The 13,999-nt window shown below is 38.9% G+C and overlaps 1 protein-coding gene across 1 annotated transcript; it reads right to left on the bottom strand.

Annotated features, from left to right (window-relative positions):
- Positions 1-5,176: 5,176 nt before the first annotated feature.
- Positions 5,177-7,314, bottom strand: LOC101308554. The gene has a single exon (XM_004294572.1). The coding sequence runs from the start codon at positions 7,235-7,237 to the stop codon at positions 5,360-5,362; it is 1,878 nt and encodes a 625-aa protein (XP_004294620.1). The 5' UTR covers positions 7,238-7,314; the 3' UTR covers positions 5,177-5,359.
- Positions 7,315-13,999: the final 6,685 nt, after the last annotated feature.

Here is a 13,999-nt window from a genome sequence, read left to right as displayed (position 1 = left end):
CTCTCTCTCTCTCTCTCTCTCTCTCTCTCTCTCTCTCTCTCTCTCTCTCTCTCTCTCTCTCTCTCTCTCTCTCTCTCTCTCTCTCTCTCCGAGGCTCGCCTAGGATTTCGCCTCTCCCTCCTTTATTTCACTTCCGGCGGCTCCCCCACCATGGCAGGCCTTTGACTTGGTTGTGGTGTGGTGAGGGGTGGGTGGGCGAGGACATTTTTCGGCTCATACAAATGTAGCTATCGAAACTTTTTCATATGTAGAAATTTCATCTTTTTTTCTTGGTTAACATTATAAAGCAGAAAACAATAAATTAAACCTAAATACTGTAATTATTAATTAGTACTTTTTTCACATAGTAATACCCCAACCAGACAAGTTATTTAGTTTGGTTGCAATCAAGTTTGAGTACATCATGCATACAATTTGAAGGAGTGTTATTCCAAATCATGCAATAAGTCTATCATCATAAGCCACTGCATCCACACGTACGATGGGCAACACTATTACACATTCGAGGAGTGTGTCTTATAGAAACAATAGGCATATCTTGCAGCTCACAACGTAAGAATTCCTTGTAGTAAACCTTCCAGTCCCAAAAGTGTACCTTTGTTATCATAGATGTCCTTCATAGCAACAAGGCAGTCTATTTCAATTATAACAGTTGGAGCTGGAGCTGCTACTGTTTTAAGCAGCTGCATGAGCTTCGTGATAGCACACGAAGATCACAGTGTTTAGCAGAAGCAGTCAAAGGCACAGGGGCTGCAAAAGCAGCTTTAAACATACTTGTCTGGTCCCTAAGAATGCCTCGCACTCCAATATGTCGTTTTAGCAGAATAGGAACCCCGCTTAACCGGTTTCCTACAAATTTTGTTATGCAAATTACGTCTGCTAAGAGCTGAGGGATACAAAGAACCTGATTAGCCACAACTGGTAGGAAAATGGCATGGACTGCTGCAGGCATCCACTGCCTTGTAGTTGAGACTTTGAATAGTTCATAAATTTCAAAAACAAAATTGTCTAGTCTACAGATTGCATAGATCAAACTACTCAAGATACCAAGTGTCTTAGAAGTTAAAACATCACTTCAAGTGCGATGATTTCTCTAATTACTAATAACTAATAACTAAAGAGAAAGGATATATAGATGCATAATAAACAGAAGCTTTATACCATGTTAGATGTGCAATCCACATCGAACATATGGATCAATAAATCTTGATGCAAATTCCTTGATGAAAAAGGGCCCCAAGCAGTGACGAGCAAGTACTAAAATATAGGTAATTAACTAATTATATAATTATGCAAGCTGGAAAAGCACATAAATAGGGAAAAGACTTGTTCACTATTTCATATCCATATATTTTAATTAAGAGCCTAAAGGAGAAAAAAAAATATAAAAAAATCCTTGAAATAACTGGTGGTAGTGAAATGTGTTAGTCAATGGACTAAAGGCTCAAGACAATGCCCATCTCTATAGTGCTTTCGTATTTATTTCCCTCACCAAGTTGGAAAATGACAATTGACTCACTTGTTTGATAGAAAGCCCTTTTGCTTTCATTTTTTTGGCCTAGCTACTTTTATGGACAAATTAATGCATTTTTTGGTTCAATAACCAAAAGTTCTTTAATGCTTGGCAACCATATATCGCCACATGTTTGCTGGCAAAGTGTTGTTAGATTATATAATCTCGGAGGCTTAAATGGGCTCAAGTAAAAGTACATATTGAACAACACTAGATATCACAACTAGTTATCCATGTGTTCTTGTACGTTGCCAATATGCTAGCGAGCTACCTTGCATGTACGTGGTTTGATCGATATATAACTATTGAGACATGATGCTGAAGAAGATAAAGTTTGTCTAGATATTGGTTATAAGGATCTATCGTAACTCTCGGGATTAGTTTCTGTATGTAAGACATAAATCAATAAATAAATATTTTGTCGTCAGAGTTTGAAATGTATTGGCTAATAGCGCAAATAACTGTTAATACTTATACGATAATGATCAAATAAACAACTTGAATATTACAAGCCTACAATTAGTTTATTGTGAGTCGAGCTCACAACATTCCGCTTATGAAAGAGTATTGGGCTGCAATAATTGCTTTATTCCTCTAATATAGAAATTCTGATTAATTAGGATTTGAATCTTAAAAAATGAGAATATAAAACTTGCCAAAATGCTTAAATTAGTAGGCAACCAACATAATGGGCTTCAAAATGATAAACCCAACAAAAAATTACCAAAAGGCCTAAATTAGTAGGCAAACCAACACAGTGGGCTTTGTTATACGATGGAAACAAGTAAGGAATTTGCATAGGGAGTGATGAATGAGGTCCATGAGGAGCAAGTCAGCCCCTAGCAGGCTTAGAAGAAATAACGACGTCCATGATGTTGTTCAAGAATAGCTACAACAGCAGGTAGCAAACACATCTCTGAAGTGTCTTTGCCAAACCAAACCTCGTGTCTCTGTTGTGTTGGGCCAGAACTATACATTTCTTTTCTTTCTTAGAACAGAGGGACCTAAAAGGCCCAAGCAATGAGAAAAAACAAACTACAACACACCGGAACAAAATTCGGCCTTTCTAGCTCTAGTACCATTAACAAGATCATCTAAAAGAATCTGAGAAGCATGAGCAGGAACTTCCCCAAAAGTAACGAGACCCAGATCATGAACAATGCTATTATTGGCCAAAGCATCAGCAACCATTTTACATTCTCTGAAAACGTGAGACAACTTGACATTCTGCAGTCTAGACATCATAGAAAAACAACCTGGGGTGCATACCAATGTTGGAGATGAGAGATCCCACATTGAAAAAGTGACAAATAAAATATAACTTATAAGTGAGTGGATCATTCCTAATTGTACCAAGGCCTTTTGTTGTTAAAACCCAACACCTAAAAGGTGGTTAAGTTGGGACATTATCGGTACACGGATGATCCACGGACCACGCTTGTCGCTGTTTGACATGGTATCAGAGCGGGTCCCTCTCCAATTATGTCTCCACGAGCCTCGGTTGGTGGCTGGTTTGGTTCTTTCGAGTTTGGAGTTAATTCAGCCTGGTTTGGTTCTTTCAAGTTTGAGGTTCTTTCGGTTGTCATAGAGCCCGAGTTCAGTTTCAGCTTGTTACAGTTTCACGTGCAGACCTAAAAGTTAGGTTGCACGTGAGGGGGAGTGTTGAAGATGAGAGATCCCACATTGGAAAAGTGACAAATAAAATATAACTTATAAGTGGATCATTCCTAATTGTACCGAGGCCTTTTGTTGTTAAAACCCAACACCTTAAAGGTGGTTAAGTTGGGACAGTATCGGTACACGGATGATCCACGGACCACGCTTGTCGCTGTTTGACAACCAAAACCAGGTTTTTGCATAGAAAAACAATGCGACTACAACTGCTTGCTACTGCCACTCAATTGAAGTGCTTTACAAAGTAGTCCAAGTAAGATTGATCTACATGATTACAACGAAAATAAATTCAGATAAACTGTGAAAGAAGTTGGCTTATGCAATACATCCTAGACAGTTTTGGATGAGGTTGCTATTTCGTCCAAGTAGGTCCAATTAAGATTAGGTATTAGACAGTAACACTAGAATGATGTTGAACCTACAGTTGGTGTCAAATCAAAACCGGCGACAGCACATGGACCTTCCCAAGATCAACACCATAATTCACAACAGCCATTGCCCACCGGTCCCAACAATTGGCCATGGCGTCTTGGACTTCAACTCTTAACCTTGGTTCAAATTCAGGTGACTTAAAAACCACAGGTCAGAATGTCTGTATACCAGATCGACTCGAGCGAGCCTCCTAATATGAATTCAATGTTGGTGTCCAATGAACAATATGCCATCTTCCAATTCCATTCAAGGACGTCCATACGTTTCACCTCCTCTCGCGCTTGCTTAAACTCCATTTTCTCTGTACCCGGAACACCACGTGGCACTGTCAGGTGTTGTACCCGGCCAATCATATAACTCAGATTCATGTGGGGACCAGCACGGGGTAGGAAAAAAAAAAGTAATTAAATACACCAATCAGAAATAAAGATAAAACACATGGACCAATGAGATTAAAGAGGAACATAAAACATGTGGTGTTTCGAGTACAAATAATAATTTCCATAAGAGTAAATACTAGACAACAAGACCCTACAACATTCCTTCACTCTAATTGTCCAAACTGAAAGCAGAAGAAACATAAGAGAAAGAATGATTCAAGTTCCTAACACTATCGAAAACCTAATCGCACTGCAGCAGGTGTGATAAGATTTGCAGATCGATATCCATCACTACTCATTCCCATACCCACCTTTCTGTCATCCATATCATACCATAACACCAAGATCCCAAGTGACCAACAACCCTCCTTTTTCAGTGGCCCTATATGCCAAACCGGTTGGCGGTTATACTTATGTCATAGCTATGCGGTCGTATTCGAATCAGGCTTCGATTAGGATAGCGGGAATTGCGTCTTCCATGGATCCCGAGATGGAGGTTTGTAACACTAGGTCACTAGTCACTACCGATAACAAATCGGATGGAAGCCAGCCACCCCTAAAATGTCTAATGTTTTTCCACCCGGAGAACAAATTGGATTGTTGCGAGCTAAAAAAATGGGGCGTGCTTTAAAAGAAGCTATTTGTTACCGAGCTATATTATTAGGAATAAATCGAATTATGAAACTGCTATTGATGTGTCTGTAGCGTTTGATGCTTGCTGCAAATTTCTAAAAATCATATCTAGACAAGTCTAGCTAACTCAGCCCGATCCAAGTATACCCATGCAATGCCCTGTCCAAAAGAAAGCATGAGGAACCAAAAGGAGTAGCCATTATCACTATGAAGAACAAAACCTAGCAGCTTCTATATATTGACAATCAGCAAGGACAAGTACAGCTATCCGATTTTGATGGGTTATTATTGCCTATTGATTTTGTGGTTTTTAATGTTCAACTTATAGCGAAGGTCAAAAATGATATATAGCGAGTCCAAAACATAGAGAAATCACTTTTGGCTTGAACAAAGCTGCCAAATAATTGAACAACGGGAAAGTCCTTTTCCTGTAATCAGATGAAGAAGCTGCTTTACGCAATTGGACTTCTCACACCTTGTTCCTTGCTTCCAACGTAACCTATTTATCACTAAGTAAAAATTAAACCACAAAATTAAAAAGCTTGCAAACCCAACGATCGATCCGTTTTCTTTTCAAACAGACAAGAAATCCATAAATCAATATTCAATTTCTATGACACTATCCATGCACATTGTATAATAATTCTTTACAACTTTTTTTCTTTGTCCTAATACTCTGCTAATATCCACTAAACGCCATGATTCCAAAAACAGCCGGCCGGTGACCTCAACAACGACCACGCGAACTCGAAGACGACGTCGAGAAAGATGACGAAACACTCCCCGCACCTGAGTCCCCATACAACAAATCCGACAAGTAGTTATCCAAATTCTCAGGGGCATATCTGACCAACGAGTCCACTCCGCACTCCTTCCTCAACCCGACTCTATGCATCTCGTAAAACTCCCGGTAAACCGGCACCAGCTTCTTCGCCACCGTAACTTTCAGCTCGTCCCGGAGTTTCGAGTCGGTCACGACCCATGTAGATTGCTTCTTGTACACTTCCTCAAACGCAGCGTTGAATTGCTTGAAGTATTTCTTTGCCTGGTCGGAAGAAATATCAGCCGTTGGATTTTCCGGCAATGAAGCGTAAACCTTGCTCCATCCCATGCGCTCGTAGTTTCCGGCGTATTGTTTAACCTTGGACTCGTGCTTCCTGACCCAATAGTCTCCGAGTAAGTACTTGAGATTGGTTGAGTTACGAATCTTAGCCACAACATACTGCAAGTTATTAGCTAAGAACAAATACGAAAGCGCCACGTCCTTGTAGAGCTCGGCCTTGCCGTCGAGTTTGCAGAGTAGCACAAGAACCAGCCATGCGATCCGTACTGAAATCGGCGACTCGTCGACGTCGTAGCATCCGAAGTAGGCTTCCGGCAACGGTGTCTGAAGCGTCAACGGGTAGTCAGCGAAGATATCCGCGAGTATTTCTGTGTAGTCGGTTAGGAAGGTGATGTAATTCATGACATAACGCGTGAGAGGGTGGACCCCACCGGCCGGGACGGCGGTTTTGGAGTGGTCCTTCTGGATGGCAGCTTCGAAATCCTCGAGCATCGTCCGGACGGCCTCGCCGAGCTTGATGAGAGAGTTGACGCCCGAAGATCGGACGGCCGAGGTTGATTCGAACGAGAATATGGACTCGATTTCCGGCCATAGATCGGATATGGCCTGGTACAGATCGAGAGTCCGGAACATTTTCTCCGGAGATTTCTTGCATTTCGCCACCAATTCCGGGAAGCTGAAAAGCGTTGTGGCGGCTTCTTTGGAAATCTCGGTGAAGCAAGACTCCCTTATGGAGTCGGAGGCGGAGAAGACGTGGTCGCAGAGCAGCCTCTCGCCGTAGAAGAGGGTTTTCACGGCGACTTTGACGGCGTTAAGCCAGTTCTTGATCTTCGTCTCGAGAACATTCCAGTCCATCTTCTGGACCTGAGAGAGGGTCATCTTCTCGACTCCGAGATGGTACAGTGCTTCGTCCATATTTGATTTTCTGATAATTTTGTAGATCTTGACACACTCTTTTCCATACCCAGCGGAGATCATGCAGTCGGCGATGGATTTCAAATCGTCCATAGGAATATGGGAAACATGCTCCCCTTCTAGAATACTCGACTCGTCCTCCGATTCGGATTCCAAATCCGAAACGCTGGAACGAGTCGAGGTTCGTGGTGTGGAGGCTCTTGATTCAGAAGAGCGGCTAGACGAGACCGTCTCCGCTTCCAGGTTCTCTCTGTTATCCGATAAAATCTGGTAGAATTCCTTCTCGAGTCTCTTCATGGCCGCCTGCATTAAAGTCTGGGCAGTAATAAGCTTCTCGGCGCTGGTCTCCTGAGAATCAACGAAATGATGCATGGCCGACTGTAAGTCCTTAACGCATTTGAGATACAACTTGGCCTCGCGGCGGTCATCTCGGAAAAGAGAGATGAGCTTGGTGTAAGATGAGTCGTCGGAGGAGTCCCATTTCGTGATGAGAGTCTGCGCGACTTCGATGTTCTCCTCCATCAACGAGTCGGAGAAGCTGCGGCGTGGGGAGGAAGGTGGTATAGTGCTTCTGGACGGAGAGTTTGAAGGTGATGGAGATGCAGATCGAAAGAACAAGTTCCTCATTTTCAATAATCTTGGATTTTCAGTTTCAGTACTGGTTTAAGTTTCGAAGGTCCGAGAGAAGAGAGAAGAGAGTGATGCTTTGGTGTGGTGAGGAAGAGAGAGAGAGAGGGTTTGAGATGGAGAGTATCGTAGGGCGGAAAGGGGGTATAAATAGAGGAGGGAAAAGAGTGGGAAATGTTGACTATGCATGTAACGTGTGTGTCGACGTCAGGTTTCTTTGTGTTGTGTGTAATACAACTAGAGAGATAGCTACGTACGTACGCGGTCTTGTGATTTCAGATGGGTGGACTGTGGGGTTGTATAAATGTCAAGAGTTGTAATAAGCGGTGATGATAGTTACTAGTCCCAGGGAGCATCAGGAGACCAGGGGAATTGCCGGTGTTCTTCCTTCACCGGCCGAAGTGGAGAATCTAGGGGATAGACAAAATTACAAAAATTATTTTGACAATTCCATTTTTTTTCGATTGAGTATTTTGACAATTCTATTTTGGGGGAGTTGAGTTACTATTTAACCTAGGGAGGGACTTGGGGAGGGGACATATGTATGTATGACCGAGACAAAATAGTTTTTATTTATTTATTTTTTTTATGAAACGAATGTATGATAAGATAATTGTGTCCGAGCGAGTTTATTCAGTACCTCATATATAATATGTTTTTAGTTTGTAAATTTTGTGTTTTTGATAATATATTGAATATATTGTTTTGTTTTGCTTCTATTAATATTTGTTTTAAAGGTTTTTTGTACTATATGGCTGGTAGTGGCCTAGTCCTCCAGCTTCTTGTATCTTTTTTTTATTTTATCAATAAATTTTCGTGGAGGGACGATGAGCTCGTCCCTCTACACTTACCAAAAAAAAAAAAGGATTTAGAACGTACGGTCTTTAGTGATAGCCAAACCTTTGGGACAGTTCACCATTGTAATTTGAAATAAAAATAAATTACGTACAAGTAATACTAAAGTATTGAAACATTCCTAGAGAAGAGATTTTATTTGCATGTAAAGAAGGGTTTAAATTTTCTTTTCTAATCTTATGCGATGAGGTTATAATGTTTATAGCCATTCTGATTTACACTAATATATATATATATATATACACAGTCCGTCTCTGCTACGAACGTCCGCACCGTAAACAGTGCGGTATTTTCGTCTGTTCGCCACCGTACGGCGCAGAGTGAGGGCGCGCCTCCACCCCAGCAGACTCCAACAGCTTCCCCGACCACTTTCCATCCCGGGCGAGTCCGCCGAATTTCAGTTTTCCGGCCAGATCACCCAAAACTTCAAACAAAGTCAATCTGGCCGGAAAACTGAAATTCGACGGACTCACCGGGGATGGAAAGTGGTCAGGGAAGCTGCTGGAGTTGGCTGAGGTGGAGGCGCGCCCTCGCCGGCGCCGTACTGTGGCGAACGGACAAAATTCCGCACCGTAAAACTATGCGGACGTCCGCAGCTGAGAAGCCCTATATATATATATAAAACTTTTCTCAGGTGCGGACGTCCGCACCAATGGTTTTGGTGCGGATTTTCATTTTTGGACCACTTTTCGATCGAATTTTCTCATCTCCACCGTCTAGTATCTAGATAATATTGTGTAGATCATCTTTGCAAAATTTCAGCCAATTTAGTAATCATTAATGCCCTCAAACTCAAAAAACAAATGGACGGACTGAATTCTGTTAAACATGAACCGTTCATGTTTATAACAGAAAGACGCAATTTTGAGGGCCTTAACCGTTCCGAGAAGCAAATTGTCCATCATATATAGCACGAATATGAGAATGCATATTTGCCGCCCACCATGAGCTTGCCCACCTCAATACCATTATCCAAATTATTGTCTATGTTTTTTTTTTTCTTAATAACTAACAGTAAAGTCAAACATTTCAAAGAGACATTTAGATGGTGGGGATAGAGGTGGACAAGGTAGAGATAGGCGGCAAATTTGCTTCTCGGAATCTACCATGCTTGATAACTATTTAATCTTGCATTGATGTTTCGTACCAAATTATCAGCATCCATGGCCCCCGTTGCCCTATTGTTCCCCTAAGAGATGAAGTTACTTAATGCATCAAAGATTGAGAGGTGAACGATGACATGAGACCCAGTCTTAGTCTCGATTCGAGTTTAGGTGCTATTGTGTTTATTGAATGCATATGGCAGTAGAGGCTCTCTTGTACGCAAAACTTAAATACTAAGAGTGTTGTTGCAGAAATGGGGAATGCAGCTTCCGACTCGTAGACGTTTCCCAACCGATTGAATTAGATAATTAATTTGTCAACGTGTTTACTTCCCAGTTCATATAACTAACAGAAAGAGAACTAAACAATGAAGTAGTTTCGGTTATACCAAAACTCAAAAATGTTGTTGAGAGTTCAATTTAGTTTTTGACCCAGTTCTACTCATCGATCGTTGAAGACTAGGTACGAAAATTTAATTCATTCATAGCTGTAATATCCAGTGGTAGCTACAAGGAACAGGTACATGATCGATGACCAGTTCTTCATCAAATGGTTTTGGACTGGTTTTGAGGGCATTGTGCCCTATGCTGAGTAATGAAGCCACAATGTATAAATGTGATTAGGTTTTGTTGATCGAGTCTGGCCAGTTAAAGCCAAATGAAAACGTTAATTATTTTAAAGAAGGAGATTCGAATTATTGATCTGGAATCTGATTATTGCGGTTTTAGATTTCAAGTTCTGGCCTTTAGCTCAATGCATGGAACATTTAAAACTAGCTCAACGAGTTATATGATTAATCATATTCAAAATTTGCAACACACACTGACACACACACATAGATCACAATAACATGCTAGATATTACGACATGAATATTCTACAAATGCGAAGCTAATCTACGTACGTTTACCTACCAGACACACCGACCCTGTTAAATAATGCTATCTTCGTAAGTGATATCAATCCTCTATACAGAATACCTTGTCAGTCGTCTTATGTTGTGTTACCTATTGCTTGAAGCCTTGAAACATTCCATATACATACTATAGGAGAACGTACTATTGGTTGTTCTAATTAACTTTGGAAACCAAACAAAAGTTACTAGAGGGTTGGACTCCTTCTGAAATGGTCGACGGAGATACATGCAAGATTGATCATCAAGTAAACTAATTAATCAGCCAATTAGCAGTCAATTCAAGATTAAACCTTGCTCCCTCTCGTGGTATCATAATGGTTGTGTATCTTGTTTCCTTTTGTTTGTTTAAAGTACTCCTGCATGCAAAATCTTAAATTATTTAACTCAGAACCTCAAGTTATTTTTTCTTTTCTTTTATCAGTGGTCTATTGAGCTTATATACGTTAAATAATATTTACCGAAACGTTCATGTGTAATAAATTAAGAAAATATAAACAATCAAAAATATTAAGGATTCGGTCCAAATGACATTATATATTAGTTTCACAATTTTTGTCGCTTTTTATTAGCCATCAAATTTTAGAACGAAAAATCAAAATACTTGGTGTATTGAATAGATCGAGGATATGTATCATGATCGGTAGGTCAGTAAATGAGGGTGTGTTTTTTTTTTATTTAAAAAAAATTTCGAATTAAAATACAACATTTATGCTTTTCGACTGAGATCGAATGTCTCACATTTCGTGATACTATATGCATCACGTTTTATCTTATTTGAAATATATTTTGTTAGTTTTTTAAATATGCAATATGCTTCAATAATAGCTATCATTCCCCAGCTAGCTGATATTCAAATTTGAAAATGTACGTGGACACAATCAATGTTTTGATAGTTTGATTCTTTCTATGTCATTCGAAGAATAATAGCAAAAGGTTCGTACGTAGAAGTTAGCTGGATTATTTAGCTTTTGTATGGTATAGATCTGTCGATACGTGGGCATGCTCTTGTATATATAGGCATCTAATGCATGCAGGGCACCATCTCGTAGCTACAAAACACAAAAACACGTTGGATCATATATATCATTTATCGACATTGTCCTCACTCCTCACCTAAAAATTTCATTATATTAACTTGTTTAGTAATTTCTAAGTAAAGTTGATCATCACTGAACTAGTCATGATCATTAGTATAATCACAAATGTTTGTCTTTTTTATCTGAAATGATTCTTGATCTGATAGGGCAGGGCAACCATAGCTCGTTTATATATTTGGGTTTGTCTTATCCCTTTACTTGATATATCACTAGCTTGACTAGTGCTACATATCATATAGTTTAGTACATTAATTTCGATTTGGTTTAGAAAAATACGTAACTATTAGTTAGGTCTATAATAGCCTAATAGGTTAATTAGATCATGAATGACATGAACCACCATATATATGGCTAATCTCCAAGGAGAGATGATCTATATTGGATCGAGGGGATGATGAAATGCTGAAAAAATGATAAAATCATGTATTAATTTTTGTTTAGAACATTCTTAGCCTAATATGATCAAGTTATTGTGTTAGTCTAGGATCGATATGAGTTTTGTTATTAACCAAAGGGTTTAACAAATATATATGAGAGGAAAATTGATACAAATCTCTAAAAACTTATACATGCACTTCATCATTATCATTGATAGCATACTCATAGCTAGTTTTACTTTTACATAATATTTTTGACAAGTGTTGCGCGCCTTGCTGGCTGAATAGTGAGATAACATAACCTAGCAACGCCTACATGTCGAATTGCAATGTAAATGTCTTTGAGAGCTTCACGGCGCCCTAATCGAACTTTACGGATGTGAGAATCGAACATCCCATCATCGTAGCGAAGGATGATCATGCACAATAAAACACGCTGTAAGAAACCCTAATAGCTAGAATGCGAGGAGTTGTGGTTTATTTTCCCACCTAATTTACTTAAGCCACTTAAGTTTGCCACTGCATAACAGCATTCCTTAATCTAAGTTACTAAAAAATAAGTGTGAATTGTAAGTTACTAAAAGAGAGAAAAAAAATGTGAAATGAAAAATGAGAAATGCATATTTCAGTCCCCTTTTAGTTATTCGAGCAAAAGAAAATATTACCGTACGTAGCTGAATTCAAAATTTGAGTGCCTAGCTAAATTATGAATGTATGTAGGGCGGAGAGTGAGAACCCTACCATAGTCGCGAACTGCTAAGCTAAACAATAATGCTCAACTAAGTACATACTAGTGTGCAGCTAATTAAGAAATAGGATATTTAACAGAGTTTCAAATAAAACATGGATGTCATTCATTAAAAAACTCAACACTGATCAAAATACGATAATATGCCGTGTTACATGTGATAAGAAATATCCTTAGGAAGATCAAATTATTCGTTCTTCAAAACTAACACATGCACGCGCGAGAGAACTAATTTTGCCAATATAATCCTTCGTCATTTATAATTGAATTATCTTCTCCTTATACTGTAGGTTGAATATGTTTGGATTCAAAATACGTATACCTCGATTTTCTTACGGGTCCTCAAACCCATGTAATATTTGACTTCGGAATACGAGCTGCGCATGGATACTGAAGAAGAAAGAAAAACAAACAAATTAGCAAATTGAAAACGTGGGAATTATGCAATGCATATATACACTTCTAGTACAAAAAATTATGTCTAATATTTGACTTCAGCTATACAGATCTCTTTGTTTAAATTATTGCTTCACATAATTCATGCGATATCTATTAACTAATGTGATACTCCAAGTCTACATCCTAAAACAATATATTATATAGGAGCACGTATATATATCACAAATGAGACTTATACAACCGATCGCGAGAGAAATTTCTACAATTGCCAACTAATTAATTAAGGAAGTATTCAATTAACAACATTAAGATTAATGCTTGGTTGTAATGAGCTAATTTCGTCAATATTATAAGTTACTCTTTTCTGTTCAAAGTTACAATAAGGTCATATAGTCTCTCGTAACTTCTTTTCTTCTTTTTATCTCCAATCCAGTTTGCATATATGCATGCATTGTTTTAATTTGTTGAATCAAGTCAATCGTGAATTATCATCTAAAATCCTGCTCGATCGGTCATCCGATCCATCATCACCAGACTTAGAATTAGGGTTTAACAGCTAGCTAACTTCCTTTTACGGGGAATGAAACAATTTCTTCCTTACAAAATCATATAATGGTGTAATCGTGCATCTTCAATATCATACCAATCCATACGCTTGAGTGATCATATCAACTAATTAAGCCACAGCTAGCTTGGAGAAACTATAGCAAGCATTACCCATTAATTAACAGCTAATTATTGATGTCTTCATTTCAATCAAGTCTCTTTTTTTGTTGGTCGAGCATTTCAATCAAGTCATAGTAAATTAGTAATACGTCTAGCTAGCATATATGTACGTTTTTGGACTGGAAATATTTAGACATATACAATTCATTAACGTACGTATTTGGAAATATTTGGTGATGTCTGACCGATCGACTCTATATATACAAATACAAATTATGGGTCTTGAATATTTGTGTTGCTTTCATCACATCAAGTTAATTATGCATGTTGTACATGAGTTGGAAACAGGAGTCAGTATTTTCATTGAAGTTGTAATCCATGGAGTCGATCTATAAATGTCGAAAGTTGAGTCAATTACGCTTCTTCGTTGTGTTTGCTGTACGTGTTCACAGCATGTAAAACCCTAACTGGCATGGCCGTTTGTTACGTTCCAAACTTAATTCCCACATTTTAGAGATGATCGAGCAATATATATAAGGAATACGCGTCTACGTTAACATAGGAAGTCATGGTATTATTAGGGCATATATACGTTACTGGG

The sequence above is a fragment of the Fragaria vesca genome, linkage group LG3 (assembly GCF_000184155.1).
Source record: "Fragaria vesca subsp. vesca linkage group LG3, FraVesHawaii_1.0, whole genome shotgun sequence".
Lineage (NCBI taxonomy): Eukaryota > Viridiplantae > Streptophyta > Magnoliopsida > Rosales > Rosaceae > Fragaria > Fragaria vesca.
This window is presented reverse-complemented; position numbering and strand designations above follow the sequence as displayed.

What these genes read in the sequence shown, in the direction of transcription:
- LOC101308554 (XM_004294572.1), bottom strand. Translation starts at nt 7,237, where the DNA reads ATGAGGAACTTGTTCTTTCGATCTGCATCTCCATCACCTTCAAACTCT.